The sequence below is a fragment of the Numida meleagris genome, chromosome 1 (assembly GCF_002078875.1).
Source record: "Numida meleagris isolate 19003 breed g44 Domestic line chromosome 1, NumMel1.0, whole genome shotgun sequence".
Lineage (NCBI taxonomy): Eukaryota > Metazoa > Chordata > Aves > Galliformes > Numididae > Numida > Numida meleagris.
Window position 1 is genome coordinate 78,537,878 of NC_034409.1, and position 20,811 is coordinate 78,558,688.

Genomic DNA, 20,811 nt, shown 5'->3' on the forward strand with positions numbered 1-20,811 from the left:
TGAAGAAACAGCATGACATTTATTTTGCATAGCAACTAGCAAAAAAGCTACAGAGCCCTTTACGGAATTCATCATCCAAAATACACAATGTCTGCCCAAATTAAAAGAAATGGTGGTGGGTAGCAAACTAGGAAAGCTTCATTTGGCAGAGATCCTACAAAACTCAGTTCAGGATTCAGCTGAGATCTTACTTCAATTTTAAGGCAGTTGAAGGTAGAACTTTCCTTTGGGTTCTGTAGACTTGAAGACTATTGTTCAAAAAGGAAAAAATACCACTCCAGAAACACATCCTAGGTAGATTTAAAAGCAAAAGATAAGGTAGATCACAAGCCAAGAAGAGTAGAAGGGGAAAACAATGTCTGTTGACTGACTTGTCTGTAAGTTAGAGGACTAGAATCTGCCCTGCAGACCATCTTCTGCACATGACAGGATACATTCAACCCCCCATGTACCTTACCTTAGAGGGCAAGGGACATTAATAGCTAAGTAATCATGCCCTCCTCTCCTTAATAACTCCAGTCAGATGTGCTAAAGGGTGGGGGCACAGGAAAGGGGCAGAGCCCCAACTTCTCACAGAAACAAAGGAAAGCATGAGGTCTCAAATAGGAATACCTGGCTGTAGTGGTTGTACAGGGTATGCTCAGTACTTACAAACTTCGGCCACATGTAACTGCATGGTGGCCAGAGAACCTGTAGCTGGGCTAAGACTTGGCCACAGGTGCACATGTGGCCGAGGAACAAATCTGCACACGCTGGAACACTAGGAAATTAAGAGGTAGAGGAACAGAGCCTTGAGTCTTCAGGCCGAAATTACATATTAAGCGTTCACTGAAGCTAACCAAGAGAAAAGCATAACTGACACTCTCATTCTGGCAAAGAGGTAGTATTTTTCCAGGCAGGAGTTCATGGCCCTGCTCTCTGAGAGGAGGCCGAAGAGCAACGTGTGCCGCTGCAGCTGATTAACAGTGCCACCAGCCGGCCAGCTGGAAGAGTGCCAGTTCACCTAAGGAGTGAACAACGTCCTGTACATCTATTCACCACTTTTCACCCCAGAAACACTTCACAGTCAGACTCTGATCCCACAAGCCCTTTGCCAAATGCACAAGGATTATTCCTCTGAGAAGCCGAAGGAAAGGTCTTACCCACAGTGAGGCTTTGCAGCACTAGTTTCAGCAGGGTCAAAGAAGATAATGAATCACTTCAGCTTTCCTGGTGCTCCTTCAAAGCGTGGAGCACATCAGTCAGCCAGATGAGCCATGTAAAATGTCAAGCTTGATGTTAAGTAACCAGATATTGCTTCAGAGGCAGTGTAAATTCAACAAGTGAAAAGTGTGTTGGCAATTAGATATTTAAAGACATACTTTCCATTGCTTGTGGGGTGACTTCCTTTTGGAAGCCGAGCTTACCAATGAATTAAGTTTGGCACTTCACTGTCTTTCTTTCTGGACAAAACACCTGCTACAAGAGCTACTGTTGTTGCTAAAGCCAACAGTGCCAATAGCACAAAAATCAGGAAAGATCTGTGCAACAGAGTAAAGGCAACATCAAAAAACCTGCATTAAGATTTCCTTTAATTGGATTAGAGGGTCGTGGTACCTTTCACACAGCATTCTGGCCAGCAAATGAGGAACTGGTTTTGCACGACAGCTGTAGCAGTCAAAGAACTGTGTAATGCAAAAGCAGTTGTGGGAAGGTTGTCATTTACAAAACCAGTCTCAAATTTCAGCAGCCTTGTAAGCCTCTGCCAAGAATTCTGGTCAGAATTCTGCTAGATTGTAAGTGCATCATTATGTGGTTAAATTTTATATTTGAACAAATGCAAGTCAATTGGGCTTCTGGGGAACTGGAACAATATATAACAGTTTACACTGTGCAGGTATCATGTGGTGACATTAATAGAGACACCTTCCTTCCACTGAGAAGTTTGTGTGTAGTTAGACAGTCCCAAGAAACCATTAAAAGCTGGTGAAGAAAAGTACAGTGTGACAAGGGATGAAATCTGAAAGAGACGAAAAAAAAGTGGCCAAATGATACTGTATTCCAGGCCCCAGCAATAAAATAATGTAAGAGATAACAACTGACCATCAGTGAAAGTTTAATTTTCCATCTTCAAAACAGATTTAGGATTGAGCCAACATCTTCATCCCAAGTCTCTCTGAACTCTGAAGCAGCGTAATTCCACTCTAGAGCCACTGACAATCTATAAATGTTATGACCAATAAAGGCAGAGAGATACAGAGATAAGAAATGGCTGTGTAAGATATGTTTCTGAAGTGGATGCACACTGAAGACTATTTACATGAAGTTTAAAAGATCCTTGGTTTTTGTGCGTGTCTCTCAATAAAATTTTGCATCTTCATGGCTTTGAGACTGTTATCGATGACGAAGATGGCTGTGAAGCAGACCCTCTATTCCTAGGAAAGTAGTATCTAATAAAAAAAAAAAGTGTCAAGGAAATGCTTTGGAATGCCAGACAACACGTCCACCAAGAGATTTACAAAGCAAGGAGGCAGAATGCCCTGTACACTATTGTCTCTCTTTCAGATTTTCCATTTCATAGCATTGCTGACAGAGGCACTGTAGAAAAGCATGTCTTTGCATAGAAGTGACAGAACAGATAAATATCTGTTTCCTTTCCTGTAAGGCAAAAGGAGTGACCAGTTTGGTTCTGAGAGTCTGTCCCGACACACACCAACTCCACCAAGTCCAGCCATGGAATCAAGATATAGCTTGCTTGGAACACTGTAATGTATTTTTTCCCACATCCTCAGTTTTGCTACTTTCTGAGTCACTTCCCTTATTCTGTAATTTCAGTTATCTCCACCACAGATGTGGCATATGCAGTTAAGTTGATGGCTGTCAATAGAAAACTAGCCTCCAGCTGCAGAAAATTCTGACAGACATACTGAATCACATTAATCTATCATTACTGCCTAAAGCAGTACGTCCTTACCATGTAATGAGTACCTGGATGACAGTGAAGTCAGATAAACCAAGTTTTTAGGTGGATTGTGGCATCTGTTCCTTGCCTCGCTTCCCTGCTTTTTATCCACCGAGATACTTATTGGATCATTCCAGAGTCAGATTATGAGCAGAATAAGCCTATTCCAAAAGGATACATGAGTGTGGGGATACCCCGTGTTGCCAAGTACTTCTGGATGAGCCGCTCAGTACCATACCAGTTGAAATCTTTTGTCGCATACCCAATACGTGGAAAGTGCACTGATGCTGAGAGGTGAAGGAAGAAAGAGTGTACATTCTTTAGGACAAGATACTCTTACAGAGAGCAGTCTAGATAAGGAGTTCAAACTCCCCAGCAAGAACAGAAGGAATATTTTGAAGCACAGCATATCCATAGAAATCTCAATCTTGCTTCACTTCAGAAAAAAATAATAAAGGTGGAGATTGGTCATCACACATGTATTTAAGGAGTCATCATTCCACCACACAAACACTTACCATTCCTTTTCTTAGCTGCTAAATAAATCTTCTTCAGGCCCTTTTCCAAAGCAGACAGCTTAATGCCAGATAAGTTGTTGGAGCGATCTCGGTGCTGAGCTACAATCAAGGCCAACTAAGGAGAAAACACACAAAAAATGAAATGGAGTCTAAATACAGTGCCAGGAGACACAGTAATAGCTGCTGAAAAACTGCGCTATTAACTTTAGCTTTAATAAACTCTAAATAAAACTCTCATTTTTTCTCTAATGGCAATTTAGCCATTTTCAGTATTCGAGGTCACTGTTTTTGGGAAAAAGACATTAAGTTCATTTCACACAGTTCAAAATCACGTGAAGAGAGCAACTCAGAATGGAGCTCCTCATTCTCACCAAGTCTTGTCCTTTTTTCCTGGATTTTTTATCGTCAATGGGGAATAACAAGGTTCCTCCTAACTGCAGGTCTGTCCAGAAAATAAGAACAGAAGAAAAATGAATAAATAAATAAATCAGTCCTGAAGAGTCAACAGTGAGTGAACACAGCAGAGATTTCACTGCCATGTTCTATATTATTCTTCTTGGCTGTCTCCTCATAACGGATTCAACAGTCATTGCCCAGGGAAGCAAAACAGACATAAACCTGTCCCAACACACAGAGACACACCATCCACTTAAAAACCACAAATGGACAGAAAGACACTGAAACTAGAATAAACCAGAAAGTTAGAAAAAACAGCAGGTCCTTCTACAGCAAGATGGGCACTCTTATCAGCTGCAGGTAGCTCAAAACTGCTAACACATGTTCAGGAGAAGATTAATGTTTGGAGAGAATAAAAATTACAACTGGCTACTGACTAAGATTTTTTCATCCTTCTTTAAAGCACTTTGACAGAAGATGAAGGTCTCTACCTTATAGGAGGACAAACATCCTGTGAACAATAAACAAGTTATTTGGTGATTTTTTCTGTTTTTTGACAACTTGCAGAATTGATCTGATTGACCACCCCGTGTGCAGAGTTCTCGGACTCCCAGCAAGTCAAGTCAAAATGCTCTCTGTATTACTGCTTGCAGAGCTAGGGATACAAATATCTAGAGAAAGAGCTAAAAACACAACTATCAAGGTATTCAGATTCCTCACTCCTGCAACAACAGTGGGATTGAAACTCTTAAGTATCTTGGCCTAGGGTCATGTTTTAATCTCTTACCTTTCATCTTCCCTGCCATTTCATATATTTTTCTTGGCTGATCAGAACGAGCCTCCAGAGCTGTAAATAAACCACCCCTTCCCCAGCGGCCAGAGTCATCTAGAATGCAATGACAGATGAGTTTTTTAGAAATCAAGACCGAAGACCATCCGTGAAGGAAAGGTGGGCTACTCTGGCTAAATGCAATGAATGACCATCAAAAACAGATATGAGAACCACATGTGAATTGAAGTGAACCAGCATGCAACGGACTATCCTAAAGGATAAGCCTTCTCCACTGAGGGAAAACAAACTTGTCACAGTTCCCTGAAAAAACTCAGCAGTAAGAATTCCTTCCTGCTGCCCACTGTGGATATTCAACCAAGTATTTATCATGGTAGTGAGCATATAAAACTATCAGTACCCTCATAGCCAGGGTATGCACATACTATGTCCCCAGATTGGTGCTTTGGGCTTCCCACAATCAGATGTTCGTTATTTGTGGGCTTTTCTTGTCACTTGGCATTTCCACTTTAACCACAAGTTTTTATGCCGAGTTTAACATAAGCCAAAGCAGCTTATAACATTCTGCTATAGCCTTGGTAAGAGAGCTTCAGTGCTGATTCTGGAAGAATTCTGTAACCCGAATTTCTCTCCCTCAGCTTCAGTGTCTTGACAGAGGTCCTAAAACTAGTGACAAGCTTAGAACCTCTGTACTGTCAGTGCAGAGAGACAAGAACCATGAGAGTGCAGTTCTGACCTCAGCTTCTGGAATAGCCCGTCTCTCTCAGGTGACTGTATAAGGGAGGTGATTTTCAATATCTCAATTCAGTCCTTACAGCTTACATGGGATGAACATAAAGCCTTCACCTTCAGAGGTGCTGTCCCCACTCTCCACTTGTCCACAGATCTACAATTTCTAGACACACCTTTCAAGAGGCTCACCCAGACACACAGATGGGGCTTGAAAAGATGCATACATCCCTTCCCTAGCACTTGTGTGCATTATACATTGTGAAGTAGAGCCTGTACTGCCTCTATGCCACTCAAGATCAAGTCAGACTCAAAATGATTTCAGTCTGGTATGGAATTAGAAAGTACCGAGCTAGGAAGGTCAGTTCAGCCCCTCGCCCACCCCAGTGTACAATATTTCTGTTGTCATAAGTCCTACCTAGGCAGTGGACAATGATGGCATCCTCCTCATCTGCTTTGGGGTGGGTGACATCTCCCATGACGTACTTGATACAGTTCAGGTCCACATCTCTGTAATCCAAATCCACATTCAGCCCAGCCTCTCCCTCCTCAAACTCTTCCCCAGACTCACTTTCCTCTGAAGGGAGACAGGTAGATGTGTAATGATTTGACTCCCACCAGGCCATCCTAAAACAAGAGAAGAAATTCAACAAAAGTAAGCAAAGACGGGGGGCGGTCTGCACCTTGTTTTAAATGATTGCAGCAAAACACAGGAGACCTCAGTCTGCATTCCCTCTTCTGCCCTCCTCTATCTTAGACGGGAACCATGATTACCCCAGCTGGTATCTGTGCTATTAAGAGCCACGTGCTGGTGTGATAAACTGATCATAGGCATAGAAAAAGTAAGCATACAACAAAGTGGAAGGAGCTATTTAGAGTGGTGAAAAGGAAAAATAGATAGGAAACAAGGAGAAGTAAATTAATACATGTGTCAAAGAGTTACAGATGTTAGAATGACACAGGGACCAAGTCTGACACTTTAGATGAAGGTTCTCCCAAAAGCTCACTATACACTCAGATATGAGGTTCTCATTCAGGCCAATCACTACGAATTAAATTAGACACAAAGTATTCTGAAACATCCCTAGGTATGAAGCTAACTCTCTTATGAAGGTGATCTGCAGCCATTTTGTCATTGTCTCCTCCCTTCATTCTCAGCCCCACCTGCCAGAGTGGATACAGAGCACATTTCTAAAGCACAGCATAAAAGACACCAATTTAAAAGTAGTTGATGCAGTACGAGCCGTACTTTTTCATGTGCTCTGCCTCTGCTTTTGCCTTCCTCCTTTCCTCCATAAGCTTTGCTCTCTTTGCAGCTGCTTCTTGGCGCTTCTTCCTCCTAGCCTCCAGCTCCTCTGTGCTCAGGAAGTGTTTCCTCCTGGTTGACTGTTCCCGAAGGCCTGTAAGAAGGATCTAGAGAAAGAAAGCAGCAATACAGAAACAAAATGCTTATCTCAAGCACACGTCTGGTGCCCACTTTATGCTGCACTCCTTTCCCATTTGTCTACCTGCCCACAGGTCTGAACCATCAGATCCTAGATGTCAAATAAATACGTGGTTTTGAGACATAAGTTTATATTAGTGCCCAGCATTCTATCTCTGATCTATCACCAGAATTGCTGAACTGTCCAACCCTCAGATTCAAGAGCCAACCTCACTACAATGGCATCTGAATCTTTTAACATGTTTTCTTGCAAGTTGTAAGTAAAGAGAAGAAACTGCTTCATTTTCCATAAGCAATTAAGAGCATCATATGCTTTGTCGTGTCTTTTGCCTTACATTTGCTTTGTTCCGGAGAGCTCTCCCTTCTTTACTGGTCTCTTCGGTCAAGGCTTTCTGGAGATCCAAAAGCTGATCAAATGCTTTTTTGTCTTCTCTGCTGGGTTCTTTTGAGTAATCTTTGCCTTCATACACATATATGTGATCTTTAAAAAATAATTAAAAAGTATAAAAACGGAACTGAAAGCCACTAACACTTGAAATACATAGTCAGATCAAAAGCAGTTAGGCTTCTCTGTTACACTGTTCTGCCCTCAGCAGAAAAAGACATTTACTATCATTTTTTTTTATATGGCCAGCGTCAGCATAATGTTAAAACAACAGAATCAAGATTTGCTTCCTCAGACAAAAGCTTTCTGCTTCAGTCACAGATCTGTATTTAAGTGCTACAGTGTACTCAGAGCAGACAGTCTGTCTCATGACACTACAAGAGAGAAAGTAGCCTTAAAATTTATTCTCATATAATATAGAGAACTAATCACAATTAAGTCACATTTGAATTGTAAGGTAGAGTAATGAAGACGAAATAGGTTTGTTCTAGCTGCTGAGATTCAATGGCTCTGCATTTCTTACATCAAATTTTGGAACTCTTTAAGGTCATTTTAACTTGTGTTTTTTATGGCCAATAATATTTCATATGGAGACAAATACAGAAGAGCTGCTGTACAGTTTTTCCTTAGGTGGTTATTATCTCTCTACATCTGTAATTCTATCTTAATGATTCTCTGTGGGAACAACAGCAGCTGCAATTTGAGCATTTCCTCTTTTCTGAGGTCTCAAAATACTTGAAACACATTAAGGAATTCAGCCCCCCAGCCAACAAGCTGGGCAAATATTGCTATCAATGTTTTAGACAAACAAGGACGCAAAAAGAAGATAAAGACCAATAGAAGCTCAGAAATCAAGATCACGGATGTGCCACTTCTCTTTACAAGTCCACTTTTCTTCTTGTTACCTGAAAAATACTACCCTCCCTAGGAAGCCTCCTCTACTAGTTCTCAAGTGTCATGCACCCCATAGGTATTTCGATTTGTAACTTACTTTCTGTATCATCCTCTTTCCTCTCTTCTTCACATGGCAGAACAACATCCATTACCCACTTCCCTCCTTTTGTCTCTCCAAGGATATTTTCCAGCTCCACATCCTGGACAGTACTTCCTTCAGAGGACAGCAATTTATCTAAGCCAAATTTCAGGATTTCACTCAGCTTTATCAAAGAGAAGAAGAAGTTTAGTGTAAGTATCTTCTAAATCTACGTGAATACCCATGACTCAGTCTTCTCAGACATAAACGGAAAGGTTGTAGAAGTGAAAAAATCTAATCCTTTGTATTATCTGTCAAAATACTTGCACTTGAACATGCTTGTTTCTCCCAACACCTAATGAGACAGGCCCTTGTAACACATCTCCCTCAAACATACTCACCCAGACTGGAAAGGCCATTTTTCTCCACAGGCTAAACAACAAAAATGGCATTATTCTGACTGCAATCAAGCAGCTTTCTTCATAGCCAAAAAATCTGGGCTTGTTTTTGCCCCACCTCTAAAAAAAATAAAATAAAATCTTATATCCCACAAAAATTCATGGGGAGCATAATATCAGCATGGAATTTCCTATAGTCTCAGTTCCACTTCTCCCATGGAAAATATAATTACTGGAGTACACACTGATGAAGGGGGAGGGGGTGGGAAAAGATACATTAATTCCAAACCTTTCCCAGGTTTAGCTCCATAGAGGAGATATATCCCTCCAAACTTCTCTTTGCTTGATGTTTTCAACCAAAGCTCTAATCCAAAAACTCAGCTTTTGGGTCAGAATCATAAATCATGCCCTGACTCCTGAGACATTATATCTGCCAAGAGGTCAACCAAAGGTTGACCAAGTTTCAGACCAGCAATCAAGAACTGGTGAAGTGCTTATCATTACCTCTGCTTGTGAGAGAAAGGCAGGAGAGACAGGTAAGTTCCTAGAAACAATGAGTCAGCCTCCACTTTAGACCTGTTATATAATTAAAAAATACACGCGTAAAACAAGGGAGGTTCTGCCTTCTCCTCTTCTCCAAGAAAACACATTGTTTACACAACAGATGCACCTCAAAACTCTAAAAACTGTCTTCAAGTTTCAAATCTTGCCTGGACCTGGAATGCAATTTTGATTCCCAGGACACATGCTGTCATGTCAATGCATATCTCCCCCCAAATTTAAGTGTTTTGACAAGTTCACGTCAGACAAAAATGGAGAAACGCTCCAACATTTCTAAAAACGTTACCGAAGTCAACTTGAGGGCTTAACTCTATTCTACCTGTAAATCTGATGCTTCCTGAGGCTTGTGCACTCCCAAGGCAAATTGACCTCCCTCTACAATGGCATTTGTCAGTCGAAGCTTGGAAGCAGCTCTTCGGTAGATTATTTCTTCAACTGTATCGCGTCCAATCAAGCGGATAATTTTTACAGGCCTTCAAAAGGTCAAGAAAATTCTTGTTATTTTCTTTGTTTGAGGTGCACTAAAGTGGTTTCCTGGCATGGAACACTATCCCCTCACCCGATCTTTTGGTAGGGATTAAAAGGCAAGAGCAAAATCAACAAAGATAGCAGAAGTATAACACTGAAGCAGTTGCTTCTTGACGCATGATGAATGCTCACTGCAAGAGTGCAGGCAATCCTCCAGATTCCCACTCCTCCTCCAAATTTACAAATCTCCCATCCCAGACACATGACAAGGACAGGACTGCATAAGGCAAACAGAGACAAAATTCTCTCCGCTCTCTTTCTTTGACCTTCCATCTATCACCCTTTTAACACTCCATTGCTTATGGATAGGGATAGAAACATTGAGGGACCAATAACGTCAGCAACCATAGAAGTAGCAACATTTCTCACTTGTGCTGCCCAATCCGGTGAGCTCTTGCTATTGCTTGCAAGTCATTTTGTGGGTTAAAATCACTGTCAGTAAAAATAACTGTATCTGCTGCTGTCAGGTTCATGCCAACTCCTCCTATGAACAGAGAAGATCACAGAGTACATCAGCAGTAGAAAATAAAGGCGCAGCTGGAGAATTTATGCTATGCAAGGTTCTGTCAGATATGATCAACTATATTAAATTCAATCTATTTCTCAACTCCAAGTCTGAGTCTCACAAGGGTCCAAACAGATGGATAAGCCTAGTGTTTCTATATTTCTCTGTGCTTCCAGCTTTCTGAAACAGCTCAAAACACAGCTGCACTATGCACTGTAGGGGAGCAAAAAAAAAAAAAAAAAAAAGATAGGATGCAAGCAAACCAATACAAAGGGGATTGATTGTCAAGATAGATGATTGTCTGATAACATAGACGTACTCTTCAGCTGGCAGAAAGACTAATGCAGCAAGGACTGGCTTTACTGAGGCTACAAAGATCTGCCCAAGTTATGACTCGGCTGAAGCACAGTAACAACTGGTAAATACACTGCTGAAACAGTGGGAAACACCACATCCAATCATACAACAGCCTGAGCCTAGGTATTTACATGACTTTAAAAGGTTTCAAAATTGTAGTTGAACTCTCATGGAATGAAAGGAAAAAAATATGTTAGGTTTTCTTTTTTTAATATCCACTATTGTGACAACATACTACTGCTAAAGAGGGTGGAACCTGTTCAAGTACATTCCTTCCTGCTCATGCTAAGTACTTCACCACAATCAGAACAATCTTGTAAGTGGAGACAGTCATGCATTCGAAAATCTCTGCCCATAACACAAGGATGGAAATATGGCTAGCACAGCTGTTCCCAGCTGGATAGAATATGAGAGACATAGAACTGAGCACTAAAAAGCAACTCTTGATTCTGGTGGACATGGGCAGGAAGAGTTCAGGCACAGCGTTAAGAGACACATCTATTTCTTACACGTAGCATTAGATGCTTCTCTACAGTCTCAATGTACTCTTCTCCATGCCCTGCAATATTATCAGAGTCATTTTCATTCAGGAAAGTCTGACCAGAAGCCCAAAGGAATAAAACATAATTTGAGCCTGATGCTTGAGATCAAGCAGTGTTGATCCCCTCTCTGAAGGTGATCAGAAGCCTGCCCTTGTGCTTGTCTGAATACAGAAACAGGAAGGTTTGAAACTGTTCAGAAGACACAGATATGCCTGGGGAGCTAAGAGGAGGCGGAGTACAGATGGCATTCCCATGGTGTTCTTTGCAGTCTCTGGTGAGTAAAAGGCTCTCAGCTGAGTCTATCTGCCAGCTAGACTGCATGTCCATGTTCAGGAAGCAATTCCACCAGCTTACTTAGAGGCTATTTCTGCCTAAAGTCTGATGAAACTTTAGAAATAAAGTGCTTGCAGAAATAGTGAGATTCCTTAAGGTTAACCTGGCAAAGGGACAGGCATTGTAGAGTTTAGAATAAAAAAAGTTACTCAAACAGCTGCAACCTGAAAAGTACCTTGGCATCAGCTGCTGAAAGGAAAGCACAGGAATTGGGTCTCCTAGCTAAGAAGCCCAAATTCAGGGTGTGTCTTGTCTCGATAATCCTCCGTATTAACAGAATATACAGGATTCACAACGCCCTGAAATTTTACCAGAGAGAGCAAAAGAAGAGTGCAGAAGCAAGGCAGGTGTTGTCTCTCCCTTCCTCACTTACCTGCTCTGGTGCTCAGCAGGAAGACAAAGATGGGCTGTTGACCAAAGTTCTTAATGGCAAGGTGCCTCTCTTCCCCTCTAACGGAACCATCCAGCCGCTCATAGCTATAGCCTTTCCAAACAACAAAATGTATGTTTCTGAAATTCTGGTTATACTCTGTCTCTCTTATTTCATTTGTCATAGATTTACTGCTGTCCTGGCATTTTATGCCAAGTCCTCCCGCCTTGATTTGCATTTTATCGCCTTCAACCCCTCTGTTCCTTTCCAGTGACCCTGACGCCCAGTCTGACTGTCAACAAAGGCTAAGTTAGCTAAATCTGAAGTGGAAACTCTTAGCATTTAATTTACTGCATGGAAACAAGATGGAGAAATACAAAGCCAAATCATAAGAACATTAACACAGAGTCCTATTTCAGACTATACTGTGCTGGCTGTTGGCTCCACACTACAGGCCAACAACCATCATATCTTTCTTATACAAGCTCCTACTGCTTTCAGTGTGTGTGCTCCTGTGAGCAAGCAGTATGGGAAATGGCCTCACATTTGGCTTTTTAGTGCAGCATTAGTTGTCCAAATCCATAAACATCCAACAAAAGCCTCTTTCATGGGAAGACCTAAGTAGGCATGGAGCCACGTGGGTTGAAACGAAAAGAAAATGTCTCAAGATCACTTTGGCAACCTTGCCAAAACAGACATATTGAGGCCTCACTGCCAACAACTGTTTTAATCAAAAACTAATTTCCTGGTATCAATGTGGCACAATTTGTGTTCTGTACTGGACAAACTGAATTGAGAGCGAATGGCTTTACTACAGCTACTTCAGGACCCAGGTACATAATTAACCACAGGTATATAATGAAACTTTGCTACCCTGCCATCTGTTAGCTCAATTTTATCATGGAAACAAAGCTTAAGCTACTTTGAAGAACAACACTGAAGTGCAAGTTCACTGCAGGCAGGTAGTGCAAAGAGATTAATTTAAATCCCAAGTAGCAGTCAACTGTAAGAATATGGTTTCTATCTACTAAGAAGAAACAAATCCCCATCATAGTAGTCCCTTCTCCAACCCAGGCAGATCAGCCAAAACCAGACTAACAGAATATGGCACAGATCATTAAGATAAGCCCTTTGCTGCCAAGCCGTGCAGACCATACCTCTATAGTCCATGTAGTCCTGCAGAATGTCAAGCAGTTTAGTCATCTGAGAAAAGAGCAAGACACGATGGCCACTGGAAGAAAAATGTGAGATGTCACCAGCACCAACATACTGTGACAGCATTTCACAGAGCAGTAGAGGAGTTACAGTAGCTCAGCCAGCCACTGTTACATAGCAAGAGCTCACCTCAACACTGCACTAAGCCTCATGGAGTTATTGCCAACTCCCTCACCACATTTTCAGCCCCACATCCAGATGTAACCAGCCAGCCCCACCTTCTGTCATCAGCTGTCATGCGTAGAGCGTGGAGTCACGCACAGGTAACAAGGCTCTGGCACAATCCTGCTGCTGGCTGAATGTACCTCAGCAAGGACCCAGAGGATCGTGGCTAAAAGGATCCTCAGCTTGAATATAGTGCCATGAGGGTCTTCACCACATGACCTGCCACACTAGACTGCCCTCAAACAACCTAACATAAAACATCTTAAATACTGGGAAAATGTAGTATCAGCATCTCTGTGACAGAACATAACTTCCCCTTCCAGCAAATGACCCTCAGTGACCATACACAATTGCAAGCAGCATTTAAGTGAGAAATCAACTCTCCTCACTCTGGGCTTCAGTGTGAGAGTGCTTTGTTTAAATCAACAACATTTGCAAGTTCAGGAGTTGCAAAGGGCTGTCCCTGTGGCAAAGACATCAAAGGGAGAGAGGCATCCACTCGCAATATGCTGTGCAGAAGGAGGACAAAGCCCTCCACTACCGCATCAGAACTTCCCTTCCAAAGCTCTGTGCTTTGGAAGTAGTCAGAGGGAAACTGCAGCCCAATTAAGAAAGTAGGTAGAATTTATGTATTGTGCAGGAGGCATCGAACAAGTACGTGTACAAGAACACAGAATGTGGTTCGATTTGCCATCCATCTGAGATCTGTAGGGAAATATTTAAGGTTTTTGTGTTACAGGTTCTGAAGTCACCAGAGGTCAAGATCAGCAGTTCCGAATACTGGTTCCAAAGCTAAAATTTCAGCCTATTCTGGGGCTTTGGTCCTGTCAAATTTCTTTTTCTTGCTCATTGTGCATTCTGCCTCCTGGGCTAATAGAAACGCTGCAGTGCAAAGGACCTGAACTGATGCATTGGAAGCTACTCTCATGAAATTCAATAAAAACATATATGCTGAAAGCCCTGTCAGATATATATTCTCTCAGGTTCCCAAAATAAATTTGGCAATATATGAGAACGTGAGAGAGTCAGTGAAATGTTTTGAGAAATGCTTAAAGGGAAGCTACAAATTTTTTTTTGAGATTCCTCTGCAGCCTGTAATGCCGCTCTTTGTACTGAAATGATTTCCTTGTGCTAGCCAGTAGCATACTTTAAATAGGGCAGAGCTTATGTTATGGTATCTGCACAATCTATGGCACAACAAGGCAGTTTTTCTTAGTTTATCTTTTCTCCCTGAGTCAACCCCACCTTATCTTCCTTAACACAACACAACATACCCAGCATACAAGAATGAAAGGAGTTTATCCAACAAACATAGCTTGCCACTGGCTTCAACAATATGGTCTCCAATCTCAAATGGCTCTGGCTCAACACCTGGAACAGAAAGGGGTTTCAAAAGTAGACCTAATATTATACAAGTATCAACTCAACGATCAACCTCTAAGTGACCACATTGCCAACTACTGCCAAGCAGACCCTCAGGATGCTTGCTTGTTTGAAAAATGATGGTCTTTATCTAAAAAGAATGAGAGAAGTTGCACTTACGACAAATCAAACAGTGAGCTCAGGTAGAAAACCGACTTCACAAGCCCCTACTTCTGTCATACCTGATGAACTGTCCTGTGCTGGAGCTGGTCACAAATCCACAGCTGGTGCAATACTGTTTACTACTTGCCCCTTCTAAGCAATTATTTAAAAAAAAAAAAATACAGAAAAAAAAATTCTATTATAAAGAGAGAAGAATGTTTTCTTACCATTGAAAAGGTATGGGTGGGCAACACACTTCCGAAGCTGTGTTAAGACATTCTGAAGTGTAACCTTCTTTCCTGTTCCACCTTCAAATGCATCTGGAACAAAGTGCACAGAAAAAAGAACTGAGCAGGAAAGTCCACGCTTCACCAATGGTGTGACTGAGAACACCTGAGCATTGCTCTGCTCTAGCAGCGCAGTAACTATTTGTGCATCATTTTTGCATTTGATTTTCCATCTCAAGACTAATACACCTGTTTTCATGAGCCAAATAAAATTTCCCTCACTTTTTTTTTTCTTTTTTGAGAGAGAGAGCCTTTACAACTCTGCCTTGTAAAAATCTCTGGAACCTACTCAACTTCCTGGAAAGAGTCAATGACATTTTTCTAAGAGTGCATTATAGCTCTAGAAATCATCGAAAATAGTGAAACTCATTTGTTGCAGTTCGTTTGAACTTTCCAAGAACAAAAACAAAAAAAGAAATACAACACAGAAAAGATCTCCTGGCTAACCAAGAAGGTAAGAGGAGATGCACATTTCTGGAGGGAAAACAAAGAGACATGGACATTGCTGAGTCTAGAAGAAGATTCAGCTTTCATAGTGATGATGCAAAGCATGCTGGCTCCTTGATGCAGCAGGCCCTAGCTCTAGAACAGAGAGTCACCGTCCCCCCAGTTATAGTTTCCCTACAACATAAAAGCACTGACAAACCATATGATGTGGTATATACAAATGAAAAAGGAGGATTTCAGAGAACCAAATACGTTCCCTTTCATTCCTCAGAATGCTCTGTTACAGTTAATTCATACATGAAGTGCCAAGGAGTGAGCTGTTAGGGTAAGGATCTGTATGTCTATATGGTCCTGTGTCCACCAGGTTTCAACTTGCTATGTGGCATCTTTACTACTACGGGAAAATTTCCATGTAGATATCTAGAATTTCCTGTGCAACCTTTTTTGTCTGAACACAAAAAGAATGGACAGGAGCAGGCTTACCCATTCATGAGATTTTTAATTACCAGCTGATCCAAAGAAGAATTTTGAAGCTGTCCCTCCCCAGCTCTGCCAAAGATCAGCTCTAGATTCATATGTCTCTTACACAGGCTGAAATCATGAATCAAGCAGCCCAAAAATCAACCAATAGGATTCAAAAGCCTCAGTTACCTAGATCTTTTGTCAAAATAGCTTTGTAGTACTTCCTCTGCAGAGCTGACATTCCATGGTACAAAACCACTTCCACCTTTTTTGGAAGCTCTGCAGTCACCTCAGACTTGACTCTTCGAAGCAAAAATGGTTGCAGAAGACTGTGCAATTCTTTGGCTATTCAGAAGCAAGATATAACAAATTATCAATGAAGCATAAAGAATTTATACAGTACCTTTACAACTATACTTTCAAAAGTAAATGGATAAAGGAACCTCGTTTCTATTAATGAAATTATCCAAGCCCAGTTTTACAGAGAAAGCAAAAGACAGTTGCACACTTAAAGTACCTAACAGCTACATTAAGATAAGTAATCTGTACTTATACAGTGTGCCTGCCTCCCAGTCAAGATAACAGCTGGTCCTGATTCAAGTACAGCATTGCTTGTTACTTACCTGGCTCACTCTCCTTTTCAATTGCTTGGTAATACTCAACAAACTCTTTCACTTGTTTTCTAGGAAAAATATCAGGTTCAATAAAGCTGAGTAAGGAGTACAGTTCTTGGAGGCTGTTCTGGATTGGAGTGCCTGTGAGCAGCAGGCTGAAGCCGACTGGGAACTGAAAGAATCAACAGCAAAACAAAATGATAAGGAGAGAACATCTGAAATGAAAAGTTACTCAACTTACAGCTCCACCCACATCCCTCTTACGCTTAACCTAAAGATGACAGGTGGCACAGAAATGCCTGCCCAAACCATATAACATATGGTATGGTGTGACTGTCCAACAGCCCAACCAAACATAGAATGGCACCACTGCAAAGAAAACAGCATAACCAAAATAAGAACAAAATGCAAAAACAAAATTATAATTTCCAGATCCATGCGCCAGTCAAATACTGCATACTCGCTGTTAATTAATGACAGACAACTAGAAAATGGTGCTGAAATAGGACAGCGAAATGAAACTGCAAACAATCACATTTCTATTTTCTGATCAACTCTGACAATCACAGTGACATTTATCGGGTCCACGCTGCTTACAGCAATCCATGGAAAGGGACTTGGGAATAGGGTTGCTTTTGACAAAAAAAAACCACAAGTCTTTTCTCAAGAAAATACATCAGGAGAGATAAGGTGAATCACTGCTATTTCTTTTCAACATCAGCTGAATCTTCTGGACAATTCAGGAGCTAAGCCTTTCTGGAATTTTTTTTTTTTTAAATGTACTTCTAAAGGTATTACAGTTCATCATTGCTAATGCCAGTCCAGATGTAATGTCCACATTTTACTGCCACGACAAGAAGTGTATCCTTCACACAGGCACTCATTTCATTCACGAGAAAGCAGAGGCACTTTCTCATCTGGGACAGCCCAAGGGAAGCTGGAGCAATTCTACTAATTTCAGCAAACAAGGGTGGCTCTATTAAATGAGACAATGACAGTCAACAGTTCATGACCCAGGGTCCCATAAATGAGGTGAGGGTTCCTTCACCCTCCCAGAGCTGGAGATACCCTCTTTGTCACTTTATATGGTCTTACCTTGGTCAGATTTCTAACACTTCAGCAGTACAGCTGTGCTTCAGTGCAACATGCAGTTTCTTTACATTTTTCAGTCTCTCTAATTGCTCTAATGACTCAAGTACAAACATGGGCCAAAATGAGAGACAAGCTCCAAATAGTGCCCAGCTCCACACAAGGCCGACACAATAGGCCCTTATCACCCTGCAACTATAGGTATCTGTTCACCAATTCTGATGGAAGCTGGTTGTGGTCCAGAGTTCACAGAATACAATACAGAGGAATAAACAGAAAATCTGTATCCTATAGTGAAAAGTCTTTATACAGTAAAAGATAGCTGGTATATTTTACCTCAGTAAGTGTCTCGTAAAGCAGAGAGCTCTGATTTTTCAGTCTGTGAGCTTCATCTACAACCAAGGCAGCCCAGTCAAAGCTGTGAACAAACAGTGCAGCATCTCCAGTTACTTGCAGAGAAATCACTACTGTCAGTGCAAAAAGACTGAAATAAGTGATGGCTTTGTTTGGCTGAACTCAAGAAGCTCTCACCCCATGAACCACAGGCAAGCATCACAGATGCGGTGGAGGAGTATAATATAAATATATTATAAATATATAAAAATGATCATAAATAATAATTATTATTATAAATATATAAAAAGTGTCATGCTCTGTAAGCCCTCCACAGTTCTGACTGGTGGCAAGATGTAATAAATGTCAGGATATGGTGTTAGCATATGAGCACCACAGTACAATGCAGGTCAATTGAAGTAAATTATGCATCTAGTACCTTCATAAATTGAAGCTTTTGAAGATTCCCTCTCTTCTGTATATCAGTCTTCTGGACTGATATTTAATATCCTGCTATAAGCCACTATGTATCCAGTTATTTTGTGTTAAGTGGCTTGAAAACTGTTCTAGGGAGAAGTTCACATATATCTTAAGTGACATTAAGGACTCTTCACTGAAAGTTGGTAAAGGACTGATCATAATTGAAGAGCACCTTTGGCTCTTGTGAAACATGTGCAGTGCACACAGATAAACATGCACTTCAGAAAACTTTGACAGCCTTGCAGAATTAAATTTAAAAAAAAAAATAATAATAACCTATACTCACAATTTGAGAAATGCTGCGTCTTTCAGACAAATCTGCAATGAAAGAAAACAAACTGTTACTTCTAAGTTAACACATTGTTCACAAGAGAGCATCTTTCTGTCCAGTTGCAAACTATAGTGAAATAGCGCAGGATTGGAGCGAAGTCAGTTACTAAGGAAAGTAACATGACAGCTAATGTAACCACAAGCTTTAGCAACCCTTCGTTTTAATGCTTCTCTGGCAAAGCATCAGCATTAAAACCTCAGAGAACTGATGGAAATTTTCAGACAAGTCAGTAACGTTTGTTCATATCATTCACACTCTGTAAGAAACACCATGCACCTTCAGCATTACAATCCTTTTACTCTAAGCAAACGCATGCTTCAGTGGATTAGTCTGACCTGCTAATATCCTAAAGCACACTCATTATTTGTCCAACTTCAGATTCAAGGAGGAAGAGAAATTAGGTCAATTGACAAGCCTTAAGAAGCACAGAATTTTATAATCAGAACAACAGAGATGAGAAAAATACTAGCTGAGACAATATCTCCATACGGTTGATTGTTTTGTCAGCACTGCTTTAGCATGAGCACCTCCATTTATCACATTTAGGACAAGGTTTCTCACTGCACTCCTGCTTGTGCAGTGTGGAAAAAGATGCAGGTTCAGAGTGATGACCACACTGCACAGGTCACAGCTCCTAGAGGAAGGAAATGGTAAAACACTTCAAAGGGAAAGCAAGGGGGCAAAGGGAAGAGGAGATCAAGCAGAGAAAAAAAAAAGCTGCAAGAAGCCCCTTCATTTAATTTCAAATTGCTGTGTTTGTTAAGAGGCTGTTAAAATAAAATCAGAGCACTGATACAAAGTAACACCTGAGTGGAAATGATTTATAAGAGAAAAATGAAGGCCTTTTTTCCACTCCGTATAACTAAGCACCAGGCCACGCAGAACCCAAAGCAGTGATCAAGGAAGCAATCCTACTGGTTCCCTGTAAAGTCCTGACCAGTCCAGCCCCAAATCCCATCAATTTTAACAGAAACCTCACCATTTTACAGTCCAGTTTTGTCTGAGGAGGGCATGCAAAAGAGGTACAAACATAGGCAAGCTCTATCTAAGTGCTCCTGCACTGACCAATTAATAGAATCTTAATAAACATCACACAAGTACATTTTCCATTAAACACTGAAGATTTGTAAGGCAACATAGAAAGGCAATGAAAATGCCATGCAGCATCAGTTAAAGATGTTTCTGATTTGTTTATTCAAGGTGTGATACAGCTGTGCGGTAAAGCTAGGGTTAAATTAGATTATCTTCGGGACACAAAAACTGCAACAAGTTAGATGAGCAGGTGATGTGGGCTGCAGAGTAGAAAATCACTGAGGAAGGTTAGAGTACAGAGGTCAGCAGCTGAAGTGCAGTGTACAGAGGACTGGAAAAGGCAAGGAAAAACCTGAGCCCTCCTTTCCAGCAACAAAGACATCAGGTACCTCATACGTTGTTAAGAGCACATGGAAGTGAGATTGCTTTTTCAGGTTCTCCTGCAGTTTGGATCGCTCCTCCTTGCTGCCAATGTACGTCACAAAGGAGAGACCTGGAGCAAACCTGTCACCAACAGAAAGACAGCAAGAAAAAGTCAGCACCTTATTCTCCCAGGAGATGTGGCTGGATCTAACCTCTTCCTGATTAACTTGCATCCCAGCTTAGCACCTCAGCTGCTGGTTCTGGTTTGGACAAATGCCATATAAACTGCTTTCTCCTAGACCTCAAAGTTCAACACAGATGATGGAAACCCAATCTACCGGTCCATCTGCTATTCTAAACTGAAAAAGCTCGTGAGAAGCAAGTGATTCTCCAGCTGGGAGCAAAGAATTGGTCCAGAGGTAATTAATGTACAGGCGAACAATGTCTAAAGCAAACAGTTCCAAGACAGGGCTTCAAAAATCTGTCCCTTGTAGTGAAAGCAGATAAAACCAGTTCCACGGAAGAAGAGTTGGAACCATAGAGTTCTTCCTCACTTAATCCCACTACTAATGTCTGCCTATTGTTCCTCCTACATAACTGTTCACTACCAACGTGTCTCATATTAACTCAAAGATGTATTTTATTCCAGCTATTCCAGCTGCACGTTTAACCAAATCAGGCCAGATCACTTCAAAATCT

General features: G+C 41.2%; 1 protein-coding gene across 2 annotated transcripts in view; it reads right to left on the minus strand.

Moving 5' to 3' along the window:
- Nucleotides 1-20,811, minus strand: part of CHD1L (chromodomain helicase DNA binding protein 1 like) — a 23,814-nt gene continuing 3,003 nt past the window's right edge. For both annotated transcript variants that reach the window (XM_021397997.1, XM_021397990.1), the window contains exons 4-23: nucleotides 20,139-20,253; nucleotides 18,673-18,704; nucleotides 17,910-17,991; nucleotides 16,494-16,656; nucleotides 16,060-16,215; nucleotides 14,902-14,994; nucleotides 14,425-14,521; nucleotides 12,928-13,001; nucleotides 11,774-11,884; nucleotides 10,033-10,147; nucleotides 9,455-9,608; nucleotides 8,195-8,360; nucleotides 7,154-7,299; nucleotides 6,624-6,787; nucleotides 5,793-6,001; nucleotides 4,643-4,741; nucleotides 3,831-3,901; nucleotides 3,460-3,574; nucleotides 3,120-3,228; nucleotides 1-2,429 (exon numbers count right to left, since the gene is read on the minus strand). In XM_021397997.1, the coding sequence (XP_021253672.1) occupies nucleotides 2,357-2,429; nucleotides 3,120-3,228; nucleotides 3,460-3,574; nucleotides 3,831-3,901; nucleotides 4,643-4,741; nucleotides 5,793-6,001; nucleotides 6,624-6,787; nucleotides 7,154-7,299; nucleotides 8,195-8,360; nucleotides 9,455-9,608; nucleotides 10,033-10,147; nucleotides 11,774-11,884; nucleotides 12,928-13,001; nucleotides 14,425-14,521; nucleotides 14,902-14,994; nucleotides 16,060-16,215; nucleotides 16,494-16,656; nucleotides 17,910-17,991; nucleotides 18,673-18,704; nucleotides 20,139-20,253 (2,344 nt within the window). In that variant the 3' untranslated portion in view covers nucleotides 1-2,356. The remainder of the gene's footprint in view (nucleotides 2,430-3,119; nucleotides 3,229-3,459; nucleotides 3,575-3,830; nucleotides 3,902-4,642; nucleotides 4,742-5,792; nucleotides 6,002-6,623; nucleotides 6,788-7,153; nucleotides 7,300-8,194; nucleotides 8,361-9,454; nucleotides 9,609-10,032; nucleotides 10,148-11,773; nucleotides 11,885-12,927; nucleotides 13,002-14,424; nucleotides 14,522-14,901; nucleotides 14,995-16,059; nucleotides 16,216-16,493; nucleotides 16,657-17,909; nucleotides 17,992-18,672; nucleotides 18,705-20,138; nucleotides 20,254-20,811) is intronic.